Here is a 25,507-nt window from a genome sequence, read left to right as displayed (position 1 = left end):
CCTGCTACCTCAGCTGTTTTAATATTATAATTTTTGCACAAATTCCAATGGATCATTTGTACTACTGAATTGTGCCGCAATTTATAATCAGTCTGCGCAATTTTTTTTATAGCAGCTGAGTATGTGATCAACAGTTTCATCAGCTTCTTTGCAAAGTCTGCATTTGGTATCATCAGAGGATTTTTTGATTTTGGCCTTACTGGCATTTGTTCTTGCACAGCCAGGATTAGTGACTCTGTTTCTTTCTTTAATGTACCTGTTGTTAACCATAACCAAGTTTGTTCACTGTCCACTTTATCTTTTATTTTTTCCAGAAATTGGCCATGCAGTGCTTTGTTCTGCCAACTCTCCATTCTTGATTTTATTACATCTTTTCCGTATTCTTGTTTCGTCTGTTGGGCCTTCAGTAGATTTTTGTTCTTTACTTCGATTAATAGATGTTCTTGACTTTCTTTTAAATAATCAGCCAGTGCATGTTTTTCTTCTTCAACTGTTTGCTTCACTTGTAATAATCCTCTGCCACCTAATTTTCGGGGCAGGTAGAGTATCAGTGTCACCACATGGATGTAAACTGTAGTACATTGTCATTAGTTTCCTGGTTTTTCAGTCCAAAATGTCCAAATCAGCTTGTGTCCAGTTAACTATACCAGCTGTGTATCTTATAACTGGTATTGCCCAGGTATTTATGGCCTTGATTGTATTTCCACCATTCAATTTAGATTTCAAATTATTATATAATTCTATCATAGCAGCCAGTTGTTTCGTCGGATTTGGCATTGGTTACTAGTCGGGCCCCACCCAGAGACCTAGGACGTCGTAACGTATTTTCGTAATATGCGTGCAGATCCAAGCAGTGCGGCTTTTTGCATTTGACTGATGGTGATTTGGACAATTTGTAACTGTTTTAAATGTAATTCCAGTGCTTTTGGAATAGCACCCAGTGTGCCAGTTACCACTGGAATTACCACTGCTGGTTTGTGCCATAGTTGTCAAATTATTATTATACAATTGTATCACAGTGGCCAGTTGTTTCGCCGGATTTGGCATTGTTTACTAGTCAGGCCCCACCCAGGGGCCTAGGACGTCGTAACATATTTTCGTAATATGCGTGCAGATCCAAGCAGTGCGGCTTTTTGCATTTGACTGATGGTGATTTTGTCAATTTTTAACTGTTTTAAATGTAATTCCAGTGCTTTTGGTATAGCACCCAGTGTGCCAATTACCACTGGAATTATCACTGCTGGTTCGTGCCATAGTCGTTGAATTTCGATTTTTAAGTCCTGGTATCTTGCGATTTTTTCATGTTCTTTCTCGGCGACCCTACTATCACCTGGTATTGCGATGTCTATGATTGTGACCTTATTTTTCTCAACCAGTGTGATGTCTGGTGTATTATGCGCCAGTATTTTGTCGGTTTGTATACGGAAATCCCACAAGATCTTGACCATCTGATTTTCGGTGACTTTTTCAGGCTGATGTTCCCACCAGTTTGTTGCTGTTTTAATATTATAATTTTTGCACAAATTCCAATGGATCATTTGTGCTACTGAATTGTGCCCCAATTTATAATCAGTCTGCGCGATTTTTTTACAGCAGCTGAGTATGTGATCAACAGTTTCATCAGCTTCTTTGCAAAGTCTTCATTTGGCATCATCAGAGGATTTTTCGATTTTGGCCTTAATGGCATTTGTGCGGATAGCTTGTTCTTGCGCAGCCAGGATTAGTGACTCTGTTTCTTTCTTTAATGTACCTGTTGTTAACCATAACCAAGTTTGTTCACTGTCCACTTTATCTTTTATTTTTTCCAGAAATTGGCCATGCAGTGCTTTGTTCTGCCAATTCTCCATTCTTGATTTTATCACATCTTTTCTGTATTCTTGTTTTGTCTGTTGGGCCTTCAGTAGATTTTTGTTCTTTACTTCGATTAATAGATGTTCTTGACTTTCTTTTAAATAATCAGCCAGTGCATGTTTTTCTTCTTCAACTGTTTGGTTTACTTGTAATAATCCTCTGCCACCTGATTTTCGGGGCAGATATAGTCTATCAGTATCACCACGTGGATGTAAACTGTAGTGCATTGTCATTAGTTTCCTGGTTTTTCAGTCCAAAAGGTCCAAATCAGCTTGTGTCCAGTTAACTATAACAGCTGTGTATCTTATAACTGGTATTGCCCAGGTATTTATGGCCTTGATTGTATTTCCACCTTTCAATTTAGATTTCAAAATTTTCCTAACTCTGTTGGTGTACTCTCGCCTGACAATAGTTTTTACTTCTCCATGCTTGATGTTATCCAACTGCAGAATGCCTAAGTAGCCTATTTGTAGGCTTCATTTTCTTTGCATTTAATTAATTGGCCATTGGGCATTTCAATTCCCTCACATGCAGTGATTTTGCCCCTTTTTATGGATACAGTGGCGCATTTTTCCATGCCAAACTGCATTGAAATATCGGTGCTGAATACTCGGACTGTGTTTGTCAATGATTGGATTTCTATTTCTGAGTTTCAAATCATCCATATATAGTAAATGCGAAATTTTTTCAGCTTCTTTGGCTGTTTGGTAGCCTAATTTCATTTTTTTTAAGATTACTGATAGTGGGATCATTGCGATGATGAAGAGAAGAGGTGAAAGTGAATCACCCTGGAAAATTCCTCGCTTGATATTAACCATTCTGTAGATCTCATTCCCTACTGCCAACTCAGTTCTCCATTGTTTCATCGCCTTTTCAGTAAAGGATGTAATATTTTTGCTAATGCCAGTTGTTTCTAAGCATTTTATGATCCAACTATGTGGCAGTGAGTCAAATGCCTTTTTGTAATCAATCCAGACCATATTCAAGTTCGTTTTTCTGTTCTTACAATTTTCTAATATCATTTTATCAATTAGAAGCTGATCTTTTGTGCCCCTACTCCTTCTTTTGTTGCCTTTTTGCTCTACTGGCAAGATGTTGTTTGTTTTCAAATAATCCATCATGTTATCTGCAATATGCCTGTGAGTAATTTGAAGGTTGTTGGCAAGCATGTTATTGGTCTGTAGTTTTCAGGTGTTGTTCCTTTAGTTGCATCTTTCTGAATCAAGTATGTTTTTCCAGTTGTCAACCATTCATCAATTTGGCCCTTTTGTAAAATTTCATTCAGTTGCCTGGCCAATATTGCATGTAAACTGGTCAGATATTTGAGCCAGAAACCATGTAATTGGTCCTTTCCAGGTGATGTCCAATTCTTTACCTTTTTAACTCGATTTTTGACCATCTCAGTTGTTATTTCTAATACTTGCATTTGTTTGTTGCCAATGCTTTTCTCAAAGTCATGTATCCACTTTGCTTCATTGTTGTAGTCCTTTGCATTTTCCCACAATTCTTTCCAGAATTCAACTGTGGCCTGTTTTTCTGGTTTTTCACTTTTGGTGTCACCATTCACATTAAGACTTTGATAAAAACGCCGTTGGTCTGATCGAAATTGCTGATTTTGTTTATATTGGATGATTCATGCCTCATATCTTTTAATTTTTCTAGCTGTTGCTGTTATCTGCTGTTTTACAATCTCTACAGCTTCATTGATGTTTCTTGTATCCAATCTATATCTTCTGATTAGCCGATCTATGATTTTGTTGTTTTTAAGCCGTTGCTCATGCATGTTCTTTAACTTACTAGCATCTGCCCTTAATTTTTTGATTTTTTGTTCTAAACGGATTTTCCACTTTGGCTTTGATGCTTTTTCTGTTGTGTGACTAGGTACTTTAATTTTAATGCCTAGTTCATTAGTGACTATTACAGCTGCGCTGTACATTAACTGGTTTGTTTCCAAGATGGATCCCGGTTCAATTGTTGAAAACACTGCATTAACCATTTTCATGAGGGGCCAAAATTTTCTTAGGCACAGTTTTTAGTGATGGTAAATGTTGCCTTTCCTCATTAAGCAGAAATGCTCCATGATCTTATCCTTCAATTCTTTTTGTTTTTGAGTTAGTTCAGTGATAACTGGTTCTAGTGGTGGTGATGTTATTTCCTCCCCGAGAGCTTCTTCTGGGAGTTCTACTATAATGTCTTTAGTTGTGTCTTGAATATCAGTTATTTCCGCTTGTGATATTGTTTTTTGGGTTTTGCAATTTGCCTGAATTTCCTCATGTTCAACTTCACTAAACACTTTATTCCGTATAATAAATCGCCTTTGATCTGCTAGTCGTTGTTCACTAACATTTGAATCTGGATATTGTTGTTTCCATAATTCATACATTCGCTTTAAATAGCCTCTTTTTTCTGGCTCTGAGTTGTAGTAACAGGCCATTATGGCACGGTTTTCATCTGCACTATATTTTTGTCGTTTTGTTGGCTGGTCCACTTGTAGCCCACTTGTTGACGGATGTCCAGGGACCCCAACATCCGCCGCAGCCCTTGTTAACCCATGCGACGATCAATGCGGTATGGAATTCTTATTTGTTTTTTTTCACCAAATTGTATGGGTTGGCGGGTTTTTTTTTACGGGACCAGATGCCAACCTGACCCCAACCCTCCTCCTTTCTCATCCGGGCTTGGGACCGGCAACGGCGGAGTTGTTGTTGTTGTTGTTGTTGTTGTTGTTGGATGTTTTAAATGTTTTCGAAGCATTTTTGAATGTTCAGTTGACTGAGTTTCATGTTTAATGAATAACAACAACAACAACAACAAGGCTTTATTTTGGTAGCTCAAGAACAAGTCTTGGCCACAAATTGCATGAAGGCAAAAATTCAGAATGTTACCACCAACAGCAAATGCCGCCTCTGTAACGAGAAAGATGAGACAGTTGACCATTTGATCAGTGGGTGCAGCAAAATTTCACAAACTGACTACCTATAACGCCATGACCAAGTTGCTAAAATCATTCACTGAAAACTTTGCCAGAAAAGCCTGGTGATGTGCAAATTGAAGATAAGCAGCAAGAAAAAAATCACAAAGTACCATGACTTGCAAATTGAAGTAGAGTGACTGTGGAAAAAGAAATCATGTGTTATTCCAATTGTAATTGGAGCCTTTGGAGCAATACCTAAAGGGCTTGCTCGCTATTTGGAAATTCTAAATTTATTGGACTTGAACATTCTGATTCTGCAAAAAACCATTCTACCTGGAACAGCTTATATCCTCCAATGTTGATTTGACAGTTCCTAGGTCCTTGGTTAGGACTTGAGCTGTTGAGCTACCAACTAGCCCCAAAGGCTGTGAATCTCACCAAAGATTAGCCACATAACAACAACAGCAGCAGCAATAACAACAATAATAATAATGTTCAATAATTTTATAAAAGACTAATAAATTGCAGCTTTCTGCAATAACACCAGTGGAATTGCAATAAACTCCACTATTCCAGAACAACAACAACAACAACAACAACATGTTCAAATGCAGAGTCAGACTGGTGTATACAGAGAGATGAGCTTTATTTAGGTAGCAATATTAATGCTGGGATTAATTCAGTCTGGTTCCATGGGATCAGTGAAAACAGAAAGACAAGTGTGTGGGGGTGATGCAGGAAGCTTTAGAAAGTATTAGCCTTCTGGAGAGGCACCATTTGGACTTCTCTTCAGGCAGCAAAATGTCTCAAGGTAATGCTAATTATCTTTGTATAGCACTTTAGAAAGTATGCAGGCATCATTAATCCCTGCCCCAAGCTATTTACAATTTGAATTTTAGCATACCGGTTGTAAGAGAAAATACAAAAACAATTGTTATTGTCTCCATCTTCTATTCCTGAGTATCTCAAAAGCATCTTGTTGGCTACTGTGAAAAACAAAATGCTGAACTAAAATGAGTGTTGGTTGGCCTAATCCAGCAGAGCTATTGTATATAACAGCAAGAGGGACTTTAAAAGAACAGTTAATAGCTTGCTCCTTATGATGATTCCTCAGAAATAATGCCCACTGAATTCAACAAAGTTTACTTGGAGTTAACATCTTTTCAGAATTTCAATTGAAACCTTCTTTAATAGGGGTGCTTTTAATAACAAAATTCTTTACTAGCAGGTGATAAACTGTAGATGTTGCAAATAAATAAACAAGCAAGCAACTTCATGTCAGTTAGGGATAAGTCCAATTAAAAACAATTATAATCACTGGGCAGTAAAATACTAAAATATGATCTTTTTTTGTGAATACAAGATTAAAATAATTTGGGTGTTTTAATGAATCACTAAACTATAGTTGTGCACTCTGTCCTGTAAGAAGTTGTATAATAACAAATATCTTCATACATTAAAATTGGCATAACTTTAGAATATGGCTCCAATAGAATCTCCTCTGGATGTAGTTATTTTTAACCATAGTATTTATTCACATATCTTTAGACATTTTCCACAAAATATTAATTATATGTTCAGATTCTGATAGATAAATGTGGATTTGAATTTTAATCTTTCTCAAAATGTGCAAAAACCTCTAACAAGAACTTTTTGTTCCCATCCAATCAAAGAAAAAACATTAACCTGTTATAGAAGAAAAAGAACGGCATTTTCAACTGAGTTTCAAGATGTGGGATGCAGATGTTTCTATGGCAACTGGACTTGAGCATGATTTATCACTTAGACTTACATTTCAATTAGTAACTTGTGGATAAAATGTGTAATATAGAAGGTAGTATTGTGAATCTGCTTACTTTTTTTGTGTACCAGAAACAATTTTTCCTGGGAACAAAGGAGAGTCCAATAACACCTCAGATATTTTGTCCATACTTTGTTGACTATCTAATAAATAGCAACCTTCCCTTATTTGCCGCCCATTTGTTCTGTTGGACTGCAACTGTTTAAATGTATTGAAGTTATTTCTATATCATAAGAATAAATTGGTAGACAACATCTTACAAGATCCAGAACATGAATTAGCAAAGAAAAAATGTGAAAAGTAACAAATGGCTTTGTGTTATCCATATATTTTTTTCTTACCAATAATAGCAAAAATAAATAACATAATTTTAAAAGCCACAATGACTAGTCCAAGTTTAATGTTATATATAGCATTTCCTGGCATCTTCCTGGTAGAATGTTTTGTTTACTCCAAATTATTTTTGTCTGAATTGGAGGGGGGGGTAAAAATGGGAGAGAAAGGGAGTTCACTTTATCCATAGTATCCTACTACAAGAATAAGAACTGCAATGATTTCTTCTTTTGGATACATGATAACTTTGAGTGGGTGAGTGGCAATACTTATGTTCTCATTTGGTTTGAACAGCTGCTGCAAGCTTTAATGAAAATGTCCTATATTTGTCTCTGACAACTCATCCTTGTCACAAACTGCATTTACAAACATAAGCTTGTAGAAAAAAAATGTAGAAATGGCTATTCATTCTCCTAGATGGAATTGATGCTAATTTGAAGATGGACAATTTCTGGTGGGCCAGTGGTACTTCCACATTCAGTTTAAGTATTGCTCCAAACTCCCACAGTTGCGGAAGGGATGAAAGAAGAAGTATTAATTCTAAGATATATGTGGGCACGTGCACATATATTTTAATATGCAGAGCTCAGATTTTAAAAAGCTAGATGATTTTGCGGTTGTTCCTACATTAAAGTTCAATCCAAGTTCCTGGAACTGAGCTGAGATCAGGCACTTAATTCAAATTTCTATAATATGATCATAGGTATGGCTAGGAAGTGATTAAGGCAAAAAATTAATCTGGCTTGTTGGTCCACATTTAGCAGGAGTTTCTTCCACATTCTGCATTAATATCTGTTGAAGTTTGACAAAAATTGCAAATTTGTGTTCTCTTTCCAGGAATAGATCATTGGAATTAAAAAAACAAAACAAAAAGCAATCTGAGTTCCTAGTTGTTCCTGGAAATGTATCTGGTCCCCAAAAAATCAAACTCTTTTCATTGCTGCCCCATACAACAGGAGAATAACTTGAGCCACAGGATTGCCAGCAATCTGCCTCCTCCACTGCAGTTTTTGAACCAAGTTATAAAACCCTCTTAAATGCTTCCACTATAATACTTAATAACAAAGGGAGAAAATTATTAAATGCATATTGGCTCTGATGAATTCAATTAATATTCCTTGTATTTACTTGTGAATCCTATCAAATGTAAATTCAGCCTAATTTCACACTCATTGTTTGAAATATAGATACTGGTTGGCTGTGGAGCAATTGACAAAAAAGGCTGGGCAGCCTTCTAAAATGAGAATGCATACCTTCCATGTGCAAAAAAGCTGTGCCAAACATTATGGAGCCTCTTACAATGTAACATTACAACAGTGGATGGCTCAGTTCATAGTGAAAAACTATTATGACCATTACTTTCATTTAATCAAAAGCTGAAGTTCAGCTTCAGTACAGCCTTTCATTGAGTTTGTTTTTAATGTGTCTATAGTATATAATGAGACCTGTGCTTAAGCACCTTTCCTGTAGAAGAGCCGCTACTGATTGTCTTCCATTTATTTGAGCTTTAGAAGGAGAATTGCAAAATGTATAGCTGGAGGGTCATTCTTAAGTTAAGACATATGCACATATATTTGGCCTGCTGTGTAGCCCCTTAATTCCTGCCTAGGGGATGGGGGTGGGATTGAAGCAAGCAACCCAGGAAACCCCTAATTAGCCACAGTTTCCCATCTCAATTTACCAATTTACGCACTACATCTGAAACAAACCGGTAGCATCCTTCTCCGCTGCAGACAGAATGGGATTGTCAGCTTCTGCTTTGCTGTTGCTTCAGCTGCCATGAAACGGGAAGGGGGGGGCGTGTATGTGGGAGGGATTTAATTGACGTGCTGGAGGAAGGTTCTAGGATGTACCAGTCGTTGGGAGTACGCATGCGTACGTGTTTCCCGCCTGCATCAACGGCCTACACATTCCATCTTCGGCCTGTCTGTTTGAAGTTATCTCACACCTGACATTTGAAGGACTTATGATTGGACTGGAGCTTTGATCCTAGGGGGGGGAACGGGTTTCCCTATATATCAATTGCTTTCGCGCCATATTATTCAGATCTTGCTTCACTACTGCTCGCTTACCATTTATAATTAGTAAAAGTACTTTGGATTTCCAACCCATGGAGTCTCTTAGTCTTCTTTCCTAATTATGGAGTGGAGTGGGCCCTGACAAGAAGCAAGATCTGAATAATATCCCTTTCCAGGAGATTTACGTCTACCGAGAAGGGAAAGAATGTCTTCTCCGACCAGAGAGGAGGAGGGCGCAACTGGAGGGGATTCCAGTGAACTAGGACCTCCCGATCTTTCTTTACACCAGCCCAGCCCGTCTGACCGACCTTTGCACGAAGATTTATTTCAACTGCAAATTTCCAGTCAGCCTGAACCTTCCCCCCCACCCCGTTGGTCAATTTCCGCGGGGCAAAGAGAGATAGAGACAAGCTGGAATGCTGGGCTCACCCAAAGACCACCTCCGCAAACTTCGCTGGAGCCAGGTGCTGTGAGAAAACCTCAGGCGAGTGAAGTCCCTGACTATTGGAGCCAAAGGTACTGTGGGGAAAGCAGAGGGGGCGATGAAGGAGAATGGAGAGGCTATCAGCACCGGGGCCCGATGAGAAAACCCCAGCGGAGTGAATTACCTGATTATTGGGGTCAAACATTTTTGGAAGAGAGAAGGGGGGAGGAGGAAAGAGACTGGAGAAACTGGCAACGTTACCCACGCCAGGATTCTCCCCCCCCCCTCGGCCCGTGTCTCCCCCTGCGGCTAGAGGTTTCGCTGATCAAAGAGGACCTCCCCCCCAGCCTCCCCCCCGAAGACATCGAATGGCTAAAATCCCTCCCTTGCCTGTACGTTTTAAGGGGGATTCTACTAGCCTTCCCTCCTTTCTTATGCAAGTGTTTAACTACATGGAAATTTATGGCCGGGACTTTGAATCTGACACTTTAAGGGTCAGAATGATTCTTTTATCTTTGGATGGTGAAGCGGCTACATGGTCGACTGCTTTGCACATGTCTGGGTCTCCCCTCTTGGGGAATTTCAACCGTTTTATGGAGGCTTTCCGTCAACGTTTTGATGACCCATTAACTGAGAAGCGGAACAAATTGAAGTTTTTAACCTTCGACCAAGACGATAGACCTGTCGCCCAATACATCCAGGAATTTCAGTGTCTCTCACAATACATGAGAGGATGGGGGGAGGACGCCCTTCTGGACAGATTTGCCGAAGGGTTGAACGCAGACATTTATCAACAGTGTGTCAATCGTAACCTGCCAAGACGCTTAATCACGTGGTTTGAGCATGCTGCAGACGCCGAGCTTGACTTGATCCATCTGCGTTATGCCACAGAAGAAAGAAGGAAGCGGAAGGAGAGGGCTGCCAGGTCCCTCCCCCCTCCTACTACGCAATCGTTCTCCAAACGACGAGGCGATGCAAGAGGGCCCCCTTCTGGCTCCTCCAGACCGTTAACATGCTTTCGTTGTGGCAAGCTTGGGCACACCGCCCCCGAATGTCGCGCTAAACTGCCTCTCTCTGCCCAACCCCCTCCCAGACGTGATGACAAGCCTGCCAGAGGCTCTGACAAGAAGAAGAAGGAGACAGCGTTCGCTGGGGAAACCAACCCCCCTCCTTTTGCCCAGCCATTAAAGGGTGACGCAGATGCTAACTCCTCTTCTTCTGAGGACTCTGATGACGACACATCGCCTCGCTGGGTGAGTTCAAACAAGGGGCCCCTTCTCATTCCTATTGAATTAAAAGTTCCTCCTGAGGGGACCCCTGCCACCCTCCTAGCTTTACTTGATTCTGGCTGTTCCCGATCCATGATCAATCCCGCCATGGTAGAAAAATTGGGCATCAAATTGCGCACTTTGAAAACCCCGATTGTGTTTTGCCAAATAGATGGCTCGATTGCGGGGGGGGGGGGCGCCCATTTTTTTACTGAGCCTTTGGAAATGAAAATGGGTACCCATACTGAATTAATCTCTTTTGTGGTCGCGCCTGGCATGGACAGACCACTCATTTTGGGCATCCCATGGCTCCGGAAGTGGAACCCTCACATAAATTGGCGGACAGGCCGCTTGCGTGTTCGCTCGAAGGTGCCTCCAGTGGGGGAGGGCTCTCCGGACCAACCTGAAGTCACTGACGTTCCTGAAGTAGCCGCTAGAGGGCAGGAGAGGATTGCAGGAGAGGAAAAAATCCCGAAAGAATATTTGGATCTTAGGGACGTCTTCAGCGAGCGATCTTCGGACATTCTACCCCCCCACAGGCCTACTGATTGCTCCATTGACATTTTACCCGGGGTCAAACTCCCAAAACCCCGCATTTACTCCATGTCACCCAGGGAAATGGAGGAGATGCGTTCTTTCATTGACAAAAATTTGAAACGTGGGTTCATTGAACCGGCTCAACCCAAAGTGGCTGCCCCTGTCCTATTTCGTGAAAAGAAAGATGGGTCTCTTCGTTTATGCTGTGACTTTCGCAACCTTAACGCAATCTGTACTCAAAACCTCTACCCACTACCATTGATGAAGGACTTGTTAGCGCAACTGGGGAAGGGCCGCATCTTCACAAAATTGGACCTGCGGGAAGCTTACTATAGAGTACGCATTAAGGAAGGGGACGAATGGAAGACCGCATTCAACTGCCCTCTTGGTTGTTTCCAGTTCCGAGTTATGCCTTTTGGCCTACAGGGGGCTCCTGCTGTGTTCATGCAATTCATTAATGAGATCCTCCACGATCATCTCTATAAGGGCGTTATCGTCTATCTGGACGATATCCTCATTTATACTCGCTCTTACGACCACCACGTCAATCTCGTGCGCACTGTCTTGAAAAAACTCCGTGCTGCCAACCTATATGCCAAATTGTCTAAGTGCGAGTTTCACCAAACGACTATTGACTATCTGGGCTACCGTATCTCCTCGGATGGCGTTGAAATGGACCCTGAAAAAGTGAAGGCGGTCACTGAGTGGGACGCTCCCAAAACTCGTAAACAGTTGCAAAAATTTTTGGGTTTCGCTAATTTCTACCGTCAATTTATTCCCTCTTTTGCCAACATTGCTCTCCCTATCACTAATTTACTCAAGACTAAAGGCGACCCGAAGCCTAAACCCAATAAGCCTTTGGACTGGACCATGGAATGCCAGGCGGCATTCGAAAAACTTAAACGCCTTTTTGCCGCTGAACCAGTTCTTAAACATCCTGATCTCAACCAGCCTTTCGTCGTCCAGGCGGATGCCAGTGATGTCGCTGTTGGGGCCGTTCTGCTACAAGCCAATGACCAAGGTAACTTACAGCCTTGCGCGTACACCTCACGTAAACTCACTGACACAGAGCGGCGCTGGGCGGTTTGGGAGAAGGAGGCTTTTGCGGTCCGTTGGGCCCTCGCTACTTGGCGCCATTTCCTCGAAGGCTCTAAACACCCATTTGAAGTGTGGACTGACCACAAGAACTTGGAAGCGTTACGCACACCTCGTCGTCTCTCCCCCAAACAGATGCGGTGGGCCCAATATTTTAACCGTTTCAATTTCACTCTCAAGTATATCCCGGGCGGAAAGAACTTCATGGCCGATGCTTTGTCCCGATTACCTCAGTATAATTGTTCCAAACTGAGTATCGTCCAACCGCTCTTGGCAGCTCCGGTACTCACACGTCAACAGACCAAAGCTCAGGAGGTAGTGCCTCACGATCTACTTTCTGACCTCAAAGCGGCTCTTCATCAAGACGACTGGTTCCTGACCCATCGGGACGAGTGCACCATGAGGGACGATCTACCGTGGATTGGTGCTAAATTATACGTCCCCGCTTCCCTACGACTTGTCGTCCTTCGTCGCGCTCATGACTCCAGGATGGTGGGTCATTTTGGGTTCGTCAAGACTTTGCACCTCGTGAAGAGACAATTCTGGTGGCCTTCTTTAAAAAAGGACATTGAACTTTATGTGGCCAGTTGCCCAGTTTGCGCGGCCGCCAAAAAGCCGCCGGGGAAACCGCAGGGACTTCTACAGTCTGTTGCCCGCCCAGTTGCACCTTGGAAGGAGATTTCTATGGACTTTATTGTTGAGCTCCCCGAAAGCCAGGGCCACACCGTCGTCTGGGTAGTCACTGATTTGTTTTCCAAGCAAGTTCATTTCGTCCCTTGCCACAAAATTCCTTCCGCCAAGGCGTTGGCTAAATTGTTTCTTTCCCACATCTACCGGTTGCATGGGGTTCCCGACCGTATTATCTCCGATCGTGGAGTCCAATTCACATCTAAATTTTGGAAGGAGTTCCTTGCACGCATTGGTTCCACCCAAGGCCTTAGCTCCGCCTACCATCCTCAGACTAATGGCGGCTGTGAACGTACTAATTCCGTCCTTGAACAGTATTTACGTTGTTTCATCAATTATCAACAGGACGATTGGGTTGACTTGTTACCACATGCTGAAGTGGCCTATAACAATTCGGTTCACTCCAGTACGGGCTTCACCCCTTTCCGGGTCGTTTACGGCCAGGATTTTGTTCCTATTCCCGAACTGCCTACGGCCCAACCTCAGGTTCCTTCCGTTGCAGACTGGAGCGAACGTCTCAGTCGCCTTTGGCCCCTGACTCTTTCCACCTTGGACGCTGCCCATAAGGCTCATAAGAAGCAGGCTGATAAGAAACGCTCTCAGCCCTATGATTACCACGTTGGAGATTTAGTGTATTTGTCCACGAAATTCTTGCATACTACACAAAAATCGAAGAAATTGGGTCCCAAGTATGTTGGCCCTTTCCCAATTGTTAAAGTTATCAATCCTGTTTCGGTTCGTTTGCAATTGCCCAAGCATCTGAACCGTATCCACCCGGTGTTCCACATTAACCTCATCAAACCAGTTCGGGTATCCAACCTCAGGCCCGCGGATGACCCTCCACCTGCTCCCTTACTTGTGGATGGAGAACATCATTTTGAAATTCGTGAAATTCTTGATTCCCGTAGGCACCGTAATCGCATCCAATACCTTGTGGCTTGGAAACATTTCCCCCCCTCTCACACGGAATGGGTTGATAAGTCCCACGTTCGTGCGCCCCGCTTACTCCAGAGATTTTATGCTTCTTATCCCGACAAGCCTTGACTTCCCTCCCCTCCCTTTTTCATTTGTTTTCTTATTTGTCTGTTTCGTTTGTTTTTTCTTCCAGGCCTGACAGCCTTTTTCCGGGGGACGGCCGGATGTCAGCTTCTGCTTTGCTGTTGCTTCAGCTGCCATGAAACGGGAAGGGGGGGGCGTGTATGTGGGAGGGATTTAATTGACGTGCTGGAGGAAGGTTCTAGGATGTACCAGTCGTTGGGAGTACGCATGCGTACGTGTTTCCCGCCTGCATCAACGGCCTACACATTCCATCTTCGGCCTGTCTGTTTGAAGTTATCTCACACCTGACATTTGAAGGACTTATGATTGGACTGGAGCTTTGATCCTAGGGGGGGGAACGGGTTTCCCTATATATCAATTGCTTTCGCGCCATATTATTCAGATCTTGCTTCACTACTGCTCGCTTACCATTTATAATTAGTAAAAGTACTTTGGATTTCCAACCCATGGAGTCTCTTAGTCTTCTTTCCTAATTATGGAGTGGAGTGGGCCCTGACAGGGATGCTGGCTGAATTTGAAGCAGGTTTTACTCTTTACCCCATCATAAGAAGTTGCATACATGGGTAAAAAGCTTATTTATGGCTCATGATAATGCATATATAATCATGTGAATGAAACATCTTATGCTATAAAGGACAGTTCTTTATTTCCTAAAGTTGTCGTTTAGAATGATATAATTTAATTATTTATTTCCTTGATATCATTCTTAAATTTGCTTTTGCAAAGTCAAGTACCAGAAATAAATAATTTTCTTATCTTTATGAACCTTTTTTCAGATTTGCCCCCATTTTAGGCTTGTCCTTTATTATTTCAAAGAAAATATAGTGACTGTATTTATGGTTGTTTCCTACAGTAAAATATTGAACTACATATACAGTATATAATTCCATACATACATGCAGTCATTAATGCAAGCATGAATACATACAAATCTGGTGCACACATGGAGTAATGTTTTTCTACCCATACTATGTGCTACAAAGTAGTCTTGTGTCCTCATAATGCATTCAGCCATGAATTTACTTTGTAAACATCAGGGCTTACTCCACAACAGCAAACTAAGAGACAAAGCACATAGTTAATGTGGTGTTAGAATCCAGACTCAGTTTGACAGAGGCATTGTAACAGTATTGTTTATGGATTCCTTTTCAAAACAAAAAAGAAAGTCCAGTTGTCTCTTGAAAAAGCACCTTTGGGACAATCATGACCTAGATCAGGGGTCATCAACCTTTCAAACCTCAGGGACCACTAAATTCATAATTTTAAATCCTGCGGACCACTATTATGATTTTTTTTTAAAGATAAACAGTATTTAGTGCAATATAAAAAATGCAAATAATTTTTCTGCAGACCACCAAAATTTTCTCACAGACCACCAGTGGTCCACAACCACCACTTGGTGACCACTGGCCGGGATGACTGAGAATCTCTACAGACTTTTAGCTATACAATTTGGGATGAACAACCTTTGAATGATGTGGGAGTAGGAATGGATTTCCAGAGAACAAATTGCAGACTACAGGAAACAGCAGCACTACTCCGGTGACCCTGAGGACTCAGAAAAACGTCCAAGTGCTTCAGTGACCTGCAAAAAGGATGCAGATTACCAGCTGTCTACAAGGAGTATAAATCCTTCCATTCCCCACTATCCTGTCAGAGCTGAAGAAGCTTCTTGGATGAGAAGCAAAACATCTTCAAAAGAAAAAAACAAAGTCCAGTTGCCTCCTGAAAAAGCACCTTTGGGACAACCATGACCTGGATGACTGAGAATCTCCATAGATTCCTTAAATAGTTTAAATGATTTCATGTAAACACATGAGGCTCCTATTAAAATATTTCATTTTCAATTATTTCAGGACAATCCTGCGAGGCTATAAAATCACAACTGACTCAAAGAGACAAAGAGACTTAACAGCTGAGTAGGAATTTGAATCACACTTTCTGATCTAATATTGAGATAAACTTCTAATCTTTGTCTTCCAAACATGCTGAAATAGAACTTCACCATTCGATACCAGTGTGAATAGTGTTCTAATCACTCTAAGACATGGCTGAGTTTCAAAATTCTACTGTTTTTGTTTTCTATGCTCATATATTGTTCATGGAATGGGGGAGAATCAATCAAGTCACAAGATTTCTTTCATTTTTTTATATCCGAGATAAAAAATAAAAATAAACAAGAAATTTAACTAATCAGTGTGGTATATTTAGTTAATACTGATTAACTACTCTAAGTCTTTATCAGGGAGCACTTGATATGCAGGAGTTTACTGAAAGAGCAAAAGACTGGAGCAAATGCTTTATTCTTTCTTTTTTGTGGTTTAATCAGAATGGTGCCAGATGATCGTTCCTCAACCTACTCACTTTTCTGCCTCTGGCTAACAGCAGCCTTGAACCAAAATGTCAGCAAAGTGAGATCACATCACTAACTTTTGTCGTATCATTTCTCTCTTTCCCTCCCTCCCCCTCTTTCCCTCCCTCTATTTTTCTCTTTCCCGCTCTCTGCCCCCATTTCTCTCACTCTGTCTTTCCCTCCCCCCTCTGTCTTTCTCTTTCCCTCCCTCTCTTTCCCTCCCTCTCTCTCTTTCTCTCCCCTCCCCCTTTCCCCCTCTTCCCTCCGTCTCTCTGTTTCTCTCCCCTCTCTTTTTCTCTCCACCTCACTCTCTATTTTTCTCTCTGTCTCTCTCTGTCCCGTCCCATCCATCCATCCATCCATCCATCCATCCATAGGGGAAGGCAAGGGGCAGGGCCAGCCAGTGGCGGGATCACGCAACAGAGCCACAGCAGAGACAAAAGACCTGCAGCTTGCTGTCACCCGCCCTATGGCATACTGTGCTGGGGTGATGGCACGTATGCCACAGAGGGCTCTGTACGCCTCCTCTGGCACGCATGTCATAAGTTCACCATCAGGGACCTGGTTCAGAATGCAATAGTGCAGACAATAATGAAAATACTTCAGTTTGCTTCATAAGTTACACTTGTCAGTTATGGTTGTTGCTTATAAAGTTCTACATAGCATAGTGATTTTTACTTGAGGGACCTCCTCTCACCACAGAATCTGCCCAGCTGATCCAACATGGCAGGTTGGCACACTCCAGATTCCTTTAGTTAAGCAATGCCAAAAGACCACCTTCTCTGTATCATCTCCTCCTGGAATGAGGTTCCCTCTGAGATCTGATCAGCCCTTGCCCTAAATGAAGTTTCAAAAGACCTTGAAGACTGTCTCTTTACCTGGGTTTTTAAGTGAGTGTGATTGAAGACCTTTTTTCTTCTTTATCTTTGTTTCCATCTGGTTTATTTTCTTTGCCATCTATATTCCTTTGTATTTGGCTTGCACTTTTTGTATTGCTCCTCTTTGTATTTTAATATTTTGAACAATTTGTAACCAATAGCATTGCTGGGAGTCAGGCAGCATATAAATTTAATAAATTATTATACTGCCACATAAAAGATTTTTAAAATTCTGGATCGGGGATATGGGAATGGCTAGAAACAGCAGAGGAGAAGAGAAAGAAGTGTAGAAAATCACAAAATACAAAGACCTGCAAATAGAAGTGGAATGATGGTGGTAAAAGAAATCAAAAATATACCAAGAGAAATTAGATCGTGTTAAGATCGTGCAATCTTAAAATGTCTGGAGCTCACTTGAACTACATCAACATTGACAAAGTCAGCATCAGTCAAATATAATAGGTAACTTTACTTGGAACAGTTTATATCTTGTGACAATACCTTTGATAAAAACAAACAGCAGCAAATGCCTATGACATATCCTCAGGAACTAATTGATAGATAAATAAAAAACCACATGTAGTCTAAACATCTGGCTGACTGTGCAACCAACTACAATATTATTAGATGAAAACCAAAATATAATTTCTCAAGAATCCTCTTCTAAGCACATTGAAGAGTTCTTATCTCAAGGTAGAAACATAGAACCATAGAGCTAGAAGAGGGCCTTTAAATCAGCTAAGAATCTTCAAAAAATCAAGATGGTGATGACAGTCATGTAATTAAAATTCCATACCTTTTAAATATGTATTGTACATGCGATTCACACCTCTGAAGATCCTAGGTCTATGATGGTGAACCTATGGCACATGTGCCAGAGGTGGCATGCAGATCCCTCTCTGTGGGCACGCACTGTTGCTCTTCTGGTCTTCGTGGTGCCAGAGCACCAGAAAACAGCTCAAAAAAGCCCCAAAACCAGACTGTTTTCTGGGACATTTTGGGGGTGTTTTCTGGGGCATTTTTCAGGCTGTTCTCAAGCTGTTTTTCAGGTCATTTTCTGGGCCATTTTTCATGCCATTTTGTGCTGTTTTCCAGGCTGTTTTCTGGCCATTTTCCAAGCCTTTTTCTGGACCATTTTTTGTGCCATTTTCAGGCCCTTTTGTGGGCCAAAAATGGTCCAGAAAACAGCTTGAAAACAGCACAAAAATAGCCTGAAACAGCCCTGAAATAGCATGAAAAACGGGCAAAAACAGGCAGGCATGCACTGGCCAGCTGGTCTTCAGGTTTCCGGCACTCCAGAATAAATGCACACACATTCCAGTTTGACCAGTGCCAAAAAGGTTCGCCCTTACTGTCCTAGATGCTATCCAAAAGCATCCCATTTTTTAATTTAGAAAAAAAAAATTATTTATTTTTTCCCATTATCTTCTAGGCACTAATTTAAATTTGATTAAATTAGTGGACCAGAAAAATGCTGTGGACATAGTATACTTGGATTTTAATAAGGCATTTGACAAAATAGACTACAACTTACTTTTGGGTAAGTTAGAAAAATGTGGAATAAACAGCATTACCATCAGACAGATTACTAACATATCACACTCAGCATATAGTCTTTAATGGAAGTGTATGTACATGGAGGCTGAGCCCGATTGCTTACTTGAGGAGGGTCTCCCCACTCATGAGAGCCCTTCCAGCCCTGCCACAGCCAGATAGGGAGGTGCGAGAGAAAGAGACAGAGAACAGAGAGAAAGAGAGAGGAATAAAGAGGGAGAAAGAGAAAGAGAGAAAAAGAGATGAGAGGGAGGGGAGAGGGAGGAAGAGAGAAAGAGGGATGGGGGAGGAGAAAAAAAGAGAGGAGAGAGACAGACAGAAAGAGGGAGGGGAGAGAGTGAGAGAAGAGAGAGAAAAGAGAAAAAGGAGAGAGGAGTGGAGAAGAGAAGAGGGGGGAGAGAGGAGAAAGAGAGAGAGAGAGAGAAAGGGAGGAGGGATGAGAGAGATAGAGAAAAAAAGAAAATAGAGGGCAAGAGAAGGGGGGAGAAAAGGGAGACAGACAGAGAGATGAGAGAGACAGAGAGAGAAAGAAGAATACACCTGAGGCCGGGTGTGGCAAGAGGTGACTGGGAGGGGAGAGGTGAGGCAGGGCCAGGCAGGACAAATAATTTAACAACCAGTTCTCTGCCCTAATGACTGGCTGGGTAGGCATGGCTGGAGAGTCATGTGACTGAGTGACATTGAGTTGGCCACACCCACCCAGTCACACTGGTTGTTAAATTATTGGGCCCTGCTGTTTCTTTTCTGTGGAAACAGGTCCAAATGGCTCTTTGAGTGTTTACGGTTTCAGACCCCTGATCTAATCTAGTGAAAAGAAGGAGTAGGGGTGGCATGATTAACAGTTGCAAGGAACCTTGGAGGTCTTCTAGTCCAACCCCTTGCCCAAGCAGTAGACCCTACATTATTTCTGACAGATGGCAGTCCAGTTTCTTCTTGAAAGCATCCAGTGATGAAGCTCCCACAACTTCTGAAGGCAACTTCTGTTCAATTGCTTAATAGCAGTGTTCCACTGATTTGAGGGGCTACCACAAAGAAGAGGTAGTTAACCTATTATTTAAAGCACCTGAAGACAGAACAAGAAGCAATGGATGGAGACTAATCAAGGAGAGATCCAGCCAAGGACTAAGAAATTTCCTAACAGTAGAATAATTAACCAGTAGAATGGCTTGCCTTCAGATGTTGTGGGTGTTCCATGACTGGAGATTTTTATGAGGCAATTGGATCTCCAAGGTCCTTTCCAAGTCTGTTATTCTGTTAATTTCTGTTAAAATATCCACAATGTCATCATTTTATGGGACTTTAAGAATGTGAATAAAAATAAAATAAAAAAAGCTAATTGTCCACCACACTTTTCAAACTAGTCTCTTTTACTCTTTCCTCTGCTTAAGCCTTCTAAAGCATTCAAAGCTTTTGCTAATGGCTCTATAAATGTACTTTGCAAATCTGGGTCTTTTGCAACTTGATTTGGGTGGCATTTGAGAAAAACAAAGGAGGTTCTGCATAGGTGAAACCACGTTATCCCCATTCCATTTTAGATAATAAGGCCAGAAGAATAATCCTGTGATTAAAAATATAGCCACAAAGGGGCAGTGTTGTTTTATATAAACAAAACTAAAAGGCATCTTAGCCAATAAACTTTGTAGCACTGAGAATATTCCCAAAAACATTTTTGTCCTACAGTAAGAACAGTTCTTTTTCTCCCACCCAACATTCAACGTGATTGTCTCCTAATCCATACGGGGAGTATATTGGGTATTCATGCTGCTTCACAACTTTTGTCAATGGAATAAAAAGAAAAAGAAAAAAAATGCAGAAGTGAGAGATCATTTTTGTCTTCATTTGAGGAAAGTACTCAGTCCTCCTCAGCTGATTGATTCCTTTGTAGAAATAAGCGATTTAGCTGGGTTCACACATCAGCATCATATTGAGTTGATGTTTTTCTTGTTATTGATGAATGCAAGGAACCATAAGGATGATTTGTAAACTTAATGTGAATGCTCTAATTTTTGGATAGTGCGTGAATTGTATGAATTCCCAATTCAGCAACAGATGTTCTTGGGTCTACACCCAAAATACATCTCAAGTGATGGGACTGTGTTTGTTCTAGAAATGTGGTTGAGTATAGATCCCAAACTTCTGCTCCATACAAGAGCATAGGAGTAACCTTATTTCCATTTATTGAATTTATAGGCCACCCAATCCTGGAGGACTCCGGGCGGCTTACAGAAATAAGAAATATTAAAAAGGATTAAAACAAATAAGACACAACAAATTAAAAGAAACACAACATGCAGCCAGTCTAAGCGGGGCTGGACCTCAATCAAGAGGTCAACAGCTCCAGGCCTGCCGGAAAAGCCAGGTTTTGATAGCTTTACGGAAGGCCATGAGAGTGGGTAGGGTCCGGATCTCTGAGGGTAGCTCATTCCATAGGACTGGAATGGCAACAGAGAAGGCCCTACTCCGAGGCGTCGCCAGCCGGCATTGTCCAGCTGATGGCACCCGGAGAAGGCCCATCCTGTGTGATCTTATCGGTCTTAGGGAGGTATGCGGCAGAAGACGGTCTTTTAGATATCCGGGTCCTAGGCCATGTAGGGCTTTAAAGGTGATAACCAGCACCTTGAATCGTGCTCGGAGACCAATGGAAAGCCAATGCAGCTTGTGGAGGATAGGTGTGTGGGTGTACCTTGGTACACCCAGTATCGCTCGCATGGCTGCATTCTGGACTAACTAGTCTCCGAACACTTTTCAGGGGCAGCCCCAAGTAGAACGCATTACAGTAATCCAGTCTTGAGGTAACGAGGGTGTGAGTGACTGTTTGAAGTGCCTCCCGGTCCAAATAGGGCCGCAACTGGTGCACCAGGCGAACCTGGACAAAGGCCCCCCTGGTCACAGCCGACAGGTGATGTTCCAAAGTCAGCTGCGGATCCAGGAGGACCCCCAAGTTGCGGACCCTCTCTGAGGGGAGCAAATTTTCTCCTCCCAGGCTTAAGGACGGACTAGCTGGGCTGTCCTTAGGGGGCAGCATCCACAGCCATTTGGTCTTGTCCGGATTGAGTGCCAGTTTGTTCATTCCCATCCAGACCCTAACAGCTTCCAGGCACTGGCACATCACTTCCACCGCTACACTGAGTTGGCACGGGGCGGACAGATACAACTGTGTGTTGTCCGCGTACTGGTGGTATTTAATCCCGTGCTGGCAAATGATCCCACCCAGTGGCTTCATGTAGATATTAAATAGGAGGGGGGACAAGACCGACCCCTGTGGCACCCCATAATTGAGGGGCCTAGGAGTTGACCTCTGGCCTCCAACCAACACCGACTGCGACCTGTCGGAGAGGCAGGAGGAGAACCACCGTAGAATGGTGCCTCCCACTCCCACCTCTTCCAGCCGTCGCAGAAAGATACCATGGTCGATGGTATCGAAGGCCACTGAGAGGTCAAGGACCACAAGGATGGAGGAATGTCCTCTATCCCTGGCCCGCCAGAGATCATCGGTCAGTGCGACCTAAGTGGTTTCGGTGGAGTAACCAGGCCTGAAACCAGACTGAAAAGGGTCTAGATAATCTGCTTCATCCAAGGTCCATCGGAGTTGGAGGGCGACCACCTTCTCAACAACCTTCCCTAAAAAAGGGAGGTTGGAGACTGGACGATAGTTTTTAAGAATAGCTGGGTCCAGAGAAGGCTTCTTGAGGAGGGGTCTCACCACCGCCTCCTTCAGAGGTTGTGGGAAAGATCCCTCCCGCAAGGAGGCATTTGTAATTCTCTGGAGCCAGCCTCGTGTTACCTCCCTGCTGATCAAAACCTTACCGGGAGGGGCACGTAAACAGGTGGAGGTACTCATCGCTCCCATGGCCTTGTCCACTTCATCAGGAGTGACAAGCTGGAACTCATTCCAGAAAGTCTGAACAAGACCCTCTCTCGGCATCTCCGCTGGTTCTATCCAAATGGAGTCCAGGTCTGTCTGAATCTGAGTGATTTTGTCCGACAAAAACTGAGCAAACTCCTCAGCTCATCCCTGTAAGGCATCCCCCATTTCCCCCCCTTTCAGGAGGGAATGGGTTATCCTAAACAGGACGGCTGGGTGAGATTCTGCGGATGCAATAAGAGCAGAAAAATGCGCACATTTTGCTGCCCGGATCGCCACTATATAAGTCCTAGTGAAGGCTCTTAGTAGTGTTCGGTCAGATTCGGAGTTGCTAGCCCTCCAACGTCGCTCTAGGCATCTCTTTTGGTGCTTCATCTCCCGGAGTTCCTTGGTAAACCAAGGTGCCCTCCTGGATCCACTGCCACGGAGAGGCCGCAAAGGCGCAATCCGATTTAGCGCCTTAGTCGCCGCTGTATTCCAAAGCGGCGACCAAGGACTCTGTCGGATTGTGGGCAAGAGAGTCAAGTATCTCCCCAAGCTCCTTCTGAAATCCCAATGGGTCCATCAGGTGCCTGGGGCGGAACCACTTAATTGGTTCCACCTCCCTGCGGTGGGGAAGTAGCTTCCAAAAATCAAGCCTCAACAGGAAGTGATCCGACCATGACAAGGGCGAGATCTCTACTCCCCTCAACTCAAGATCACATCTCCACTGCCCCGAGAGAAACACTAGGTCGAGTGTGTGTCCCACTCTATGAGTCGGACCCTGAATTACCTGGGTCAAGTCCCTGGCTGTCATCGAGGCCATGAACTCCTGGGCCCCATCAGAGTGTTAGCCTAGGGACAGCAGGTTGAAGTCCCCCAGTACTAACAGTCTGAGGAACTCAACCGCCAACCCGGCTACTGACTCCAGGAGCGCAGGCAGGGCTGTTGTGACGCAGCTAGGAGGTAGGTATGTCAGAAGCAAGCCCACTTGAACCCCTAGGTCCAACTTCAAAAGAAAGGACTCACACCCCACAATCTCTGGAGCAGGGTTCCTGTGAGGAGCTAATGATCCTCGGATAATAATTGCACTCCCCCACCCCTGTGATGGAACTCTCTCGTGGTTAGTGGAGCACCTGGAACCCTTCCGGGCACATTTCTGAGAGGGGGACTCCGCCCTCATGGCCCAACCAGGTTTCAGTAATACATGCCAGGTCTGCCCCCTCGTCAAGTATTAAGTCCCGGATGAGGGGAGCTTTATGAATCACAGACCTGGCATTTAGCAGCAGCAACCTGAGACCAGGGCCCTGGCTTATCTTGCCACCTGGTCCTTGAGTTGATCTTACAGGGCCGGAATGAGGGATCGCTATGACGTAGCGAGCCCTCCTTCCCCAGTAATGGCTAGCCCAGTAGCTCCCGTCGTACCTGCCCCTCCCCATCATGACTGAGATGCTCCGGCCCGCCCCCATCCCCGTAGACCCCCCCATGGCCCACGCTCTTCCCGGCAGGCCACATCTATCACTCATTCTAGGACGAGGGGTAGGCCTGGGCCCCCCTACCACTTCTTCTTATGCACTCAGTGGAGGAGGCACCAGGCCACGCCCTCAGTCCTCTCAGATGTACTCCCAGTCACTCTCTCATGCATACCCTACTATAGTCCATTAAAAACATATAAAAATACAGTAGCATAATAATAAAGATAATAAAAACTAGGTGGGTTCATTCATCAACAATCATACCATACACACTCCATACACAGAAAAATTGCGCAGATCTCAAAAAAAAATTCCACTCAAGTGGATTTGTGCAGAAATGGAGGTCGGAACCAATGATGATGAAAAGGAGGGAGAGTTCCACAGTCCCTCTCCCCTCTTGTCAGTCCGGAAATGCAAGGGGGGGGGGGGCAAAGGCCCAGAGTCTAAAATAGCTGAAGTGGTTGCAGGGGGGGTAGGTGCCAGTTTGAAACAGGTGGCAAGTTCGCAGCCTCATCCCCCCCCCCCACTCGTCGCCGACCCAGCAAAAGCGCTGTCGAAAAAGGTCCTCTTGAGCGAGCAGCAGATGGCAGATAGCAGAAAAAGGGGGGGGGGGCTAGAAGAACTGTGGCAGCAGCAAAGGCCAGCCGCCCAGTCCCAGCAATCAGCTTTACAAACTTTAATTAATGGGGTTGGGAGCCTGGATAACTATGGTTCTTTACTTAAACAGTAAATTGAAATGGGCTTTTGCTCTAAATATACTTGGTTGATGATGGCAAGCCCAAGAACTAGTCTTTGAAAAAGTTACGTCTAAATATACAAAGGTGTTAACCTGTTCAATTGGTTTACCATCTAATTGCAACCTATATCTCTGATGGTGTGTTCCAAACACCATTATTTTTTATTTTGATTTACTGATGATTAGGGAGTTATCCTGGCAATGAGCTGAATCTTCTTAATAGCCTATGTAATCCTACTTGTGAATATGATAGTAAAATCATATCATCAACATAAAACAAGCTGTTACAGTAAGTATTTAGAATCATCGGCATGTGTACCATTGGGATCCTTTATTAACCCTAGCAAGTCATTGGTATATAAGCTAAATAATAATGGGGCCAGGATACACCCTTGCCCTACCCCTTTATTTTTGTGTGAATCCTATTAATCAGAGCCCCGTTAATCCCATACCTCAAACAGGTATTTGTGTAAAGGACTTTAATCAAAGCCACCAGTCTAGGTTCTATTTTAAGAGATGTTGATTTGCTTCATAATAATTCTGTTTATCATATCAAATGTTGCTGTGAGGTCTATGAAAGCTGCAAACAGAGGTTAATATTTGGCAATTAGATGGTTCAAGACCATGTGAGATTTTTCTATTTTGTCTTGTAATGCCAAACATGTATCTTTTCATGGCTC

At 43.0% G+C, this 25,507-nt stretch overlaps 1 protein-coding gene across 4 annotated transcripts in view; it reads left to right on the top strand.

Annotated features, from left to right (window-relative positions):
- The window catches only part of TCAIM (T cell activation inhibitor, mitochondrial), a 115,978-nt gene that overhangs the window by 71,471 nt on the left and 19,000 nt on the right, over positions 1-25,507 (top strand). For 2 of the 4 annotated variants that reach the window (XM_032236919.1, XM_032236918.1), the window contains exon 13: positions 6,439-6,936. The exons of 1 other annotated variant lie outside the window; for it this stretch is intronic. In XM_032236919.1, coding sequence (XP_032092810.1) covers positions 6,439-6,533 — 95 coding nt within the window. In that variant the 3' untranslated portion in view covers positions 6,534-6,936. Of the gene's footprint in view, positions 1-6,438; positions 6,937-25,507 lie in introns of those variants that run through there. One more of the 4 variants, XM_032236917.1, reaches the window with a different exon arrangement.

Source organism: Thamnophis elegans, chromosome Z, assembly GCF_009769535.1.
Source record: "Thamnophis elegans isolate rThaEle1 chromosome Z, rThaEle1.pri, whole genome shotgun sequence".
Taxonomy (NCBI): Eukaryota; Metazoa; Chordata; class Lepidosauria; order Squamata; family Colubridae; genus Thamnophis; species Thamnophis elegans.
The sequence above is the reverse complement of the archived record's forward strand: the minus strand, read 5'-3'. Positions and strand labels throughout refer to the sequence as shown.